Raw genomic sequence first — 2756 nt, forward strand, 5'->3', positions numbered from 1 at the left:
CTAGGAGTAGAACGATTGCTTGCAGTAGAAGTTACTTGCTCTGGAAGTTAGTGCCGAGCAAGTAATATGACTTTCGGCTAGAACTTTCTTTAAGAATATCTCCAACATAAACGAGGTAGGTAAATGAACAAGCAAAATCACTTCATTTTTTCACAATCGGATCATAACTGCCTGAAAAAAAACTTAAGTACATAAATATGATACACTTAAATTAACATTCTCCCCGACTCGAAAAACCGAGGTGCACTAATCAAAGAGTGAAACAAGAGCCCCAAAACAAACTCTACAATGTCTTGATTATTTGATGGTCATCATATATGTATATATATAGTTAATTATATATTTGGTACCAGAATCTGTGATTAATTATACAGGTTGTCGCTTATCCTTGCCATTGTCCTCATCGTCGTCGTCTCCACTACTGATCTTGCCATCTACTTTGATATGCTTATACCATCTAGCACAAACCATGTAAACAAGCAAGTTAATCGTGGTCAATCCAGCTAACAAGAAGTAGAACCTATCTAAATGGCCCTTGTTTAGATTGGAAGGGATCCATCCTGGCATGTTATCGTCAGTCGAGATATTCATAACTATCGTCACGATAATGCTGCTGACATAATTCCCCAACGATATAGACGTCATGCACAGAGCACTCCCGAAACTCTTCAATCCATCCGGCGTTTGCGCGTTGAAGAACTCAAGCTGGCCCACATACATGAAAACTTCAGATGCTCCGATCAAAGCAAATTGAGGAATTTGCCAGAAAATGCTCAGAGAGCTCGATCCTTCACAATGTAAACAGTCTGGTTTTGCATATTTAAGTCTATAAACTTCGACGATTCCTGCTGAAATCATCGCCAGGATTGCGATAACAAGTCCGATACCCATCCTTTGAAGCTCTGTCAGTCCTTTATTATCAATATCACAACTGTTTTTCTTTCTCACTCTGCATACGATCAGATGAATAACTCTTCTGTATAGGAAAATGAAGAAAGCAACACTGAGAATGTCGAAGCTGGACATGCTAGCTGGCGGAATTCTGAAATCGGAAAGTGTAGTTTTCATGGCAGCGCCTTGTTCCACAAAAAGGGAAGCCATCTGTGTAAAGACGACGGAGTAGAGAATTGTGCAGAGCCAGATCGGGAGCAATCTCAATACACATTTAACTTCCTCTACTTGTGTAACAGGGCACAAACGCCAAGGACTTCGATAATCTTGTTTCAAGTCATCTACATCTCTCGAGGAAATATATGCAGCTCGGTCCAAAAACCTAATTTATTTATAAATTATTAATTAGCAGCTAGTATTTTGTTATAAATTAATGAATTGGAATTTTTTATATTATACTTACTTGAAGCCCTGAGAGTGAAGCAACCGTCTGTTTCCAGAATCCTTAGGCTCCACGGCATCATACAAATGATCATTTTGAGGCATTTTGGCTGTCCATTTTTTTGTGGCAGAGACAAGAACATGAGAAAACCTAGACAGAGGGTTGCCACGTGGCTTGAAATGCCTGTATTTCGAGGTTCCGGCTAAAAACAGAACAAGGGCTGCAAATGCAGAGGCGGCAGAAGCCCAAAACCCTAATGTCCACAAGCCTTTGTCTTCCAAATAGGCCAAGAATGTGTTGGAGAAGAGCGAGCCGAGGTTCAATGCCAGGTAAAAGTAGCTGAAAACGCCACCTTCGACTGCCCTTCTTTCGGATTCTCTCCATCGTACTGATCCGCCCCAAACGTAGCAATGTTCGGCTGGTAACCACCATTTCCTAATGCTATCAGGTAGATTGACAGGTAAAACAATCCAACCTCCAAGCTAGAATGGGTCCCACAATTAGTTTCGTGGTCCCCGCAGCCTTTCGGCCTGATCAAGAAGAGCTGCGATGACAATGCAAGCGATGCCAGACCCTGCATTAACATTATATATGCATTAGAATAAAATTGCAACTAATTACTCCCTCTATCTATAAATAACTACTACCTCTGTCTCAAAATACATTAAGTTTTGATTCTTGTAGCATGTGTAATTTACATTTGCCATAAAAATCAAAACATCATGTATTTTGAGACGGAGGGAGTAATACATAAACTTTTCAATGAACGTAAAAAGCAAATATGTCGTCTGATTGAAGACAAAGGTAGTATTAAAATTCTTACTTACAATGACAAAGATGATCTGGAAAATGGCACATGTTTTATATCTTCCCCAGTAAGAATCACTTAGGAAAGCTCCGATAAGAGAGAAGATATAGACAGTTCCAGTCCATTTGCTCACATTGTTAGCAGCATCTGCATTGTTCTGTTGTAAAACCCTTGTTAGGAATAAAATCAGATTTATTCCCACTCCAAAAAATGCCAGGGTTGCCAATCCTTGGTTCACTGATCACCCATAATATAATATAATTAATTAATCAACCACCAAAATTTCATCACTTATTAATTAAAACCGACCATTTCGGTAATGTACGTACTATTGTTACAAAAAAAAAAAAAAAAAAAAAAAAAAAAAAAAAAAAAACAACAACAAAAAAGAAACAAACCAGTATGTTAAGTTAGCGTGGGTGTGAAGATAACGTCGGACGTACTTTCAATAAATATCGAAATGGTAAAAGACCAAAGTATAGTTTATTATGCCAAATTAACATGACGTCTAGCTACAATAGGGTTGCATTATTTATTTTCACTATTGAGATGCGACTTCAACCTTGCATTCCATGTCCAAATTAAAGGCTCTTCATTAATATTACCCGATCAATC

General features: G+C 38.4%; 1 protein-coding gene across 1 annotated transcript; it reads right to left on the minus strand.

Moving 5' to 3' along the window:
- Positions 1-366: 366 nt before the first annotated feature.
- LOC139881855 (protein NRT1/ PTR FAMILY 7.3-like) lies at positions 367-2469 on the minus strand (the record flags this gene model as incomplete). The annotated part of the gene is given in 5 exon segments (XM_071866258.1): positions 367-1273; positions 1355-1679; positions 1682-1907; positions 2161-2378; positions 2467-2469. Coding segments are annotated over 5 exon segments (1679 nt in total), but the record flags the coding sequence as incomplete, so codon positions are not given.
- Positions 2470-2756: the final 287 nt, after the last annotated feature.

The sequence above is a fragment of the Rutidosis leptorrhynchoides genome, unplaced genomic scaffold (genome assembly GCF_046630445.1).
Source record: "Rutidosis leptorrhynchoides isolate AG116_Rl617_1_P2 unplaced genomic scaffold, CSIRO_AGI_Rlap_v1 contig203, whole genome shotgun sequence".
In the NCBI taxonomy this organism is placed as follows: domain Eukaryota; kingdom Viridiplantae; phylum Streptophyta; class Magnoliopsida; order Asterales; family Asteraceae; genus Rutidosis; species Rutidosis leptorrhynchoides.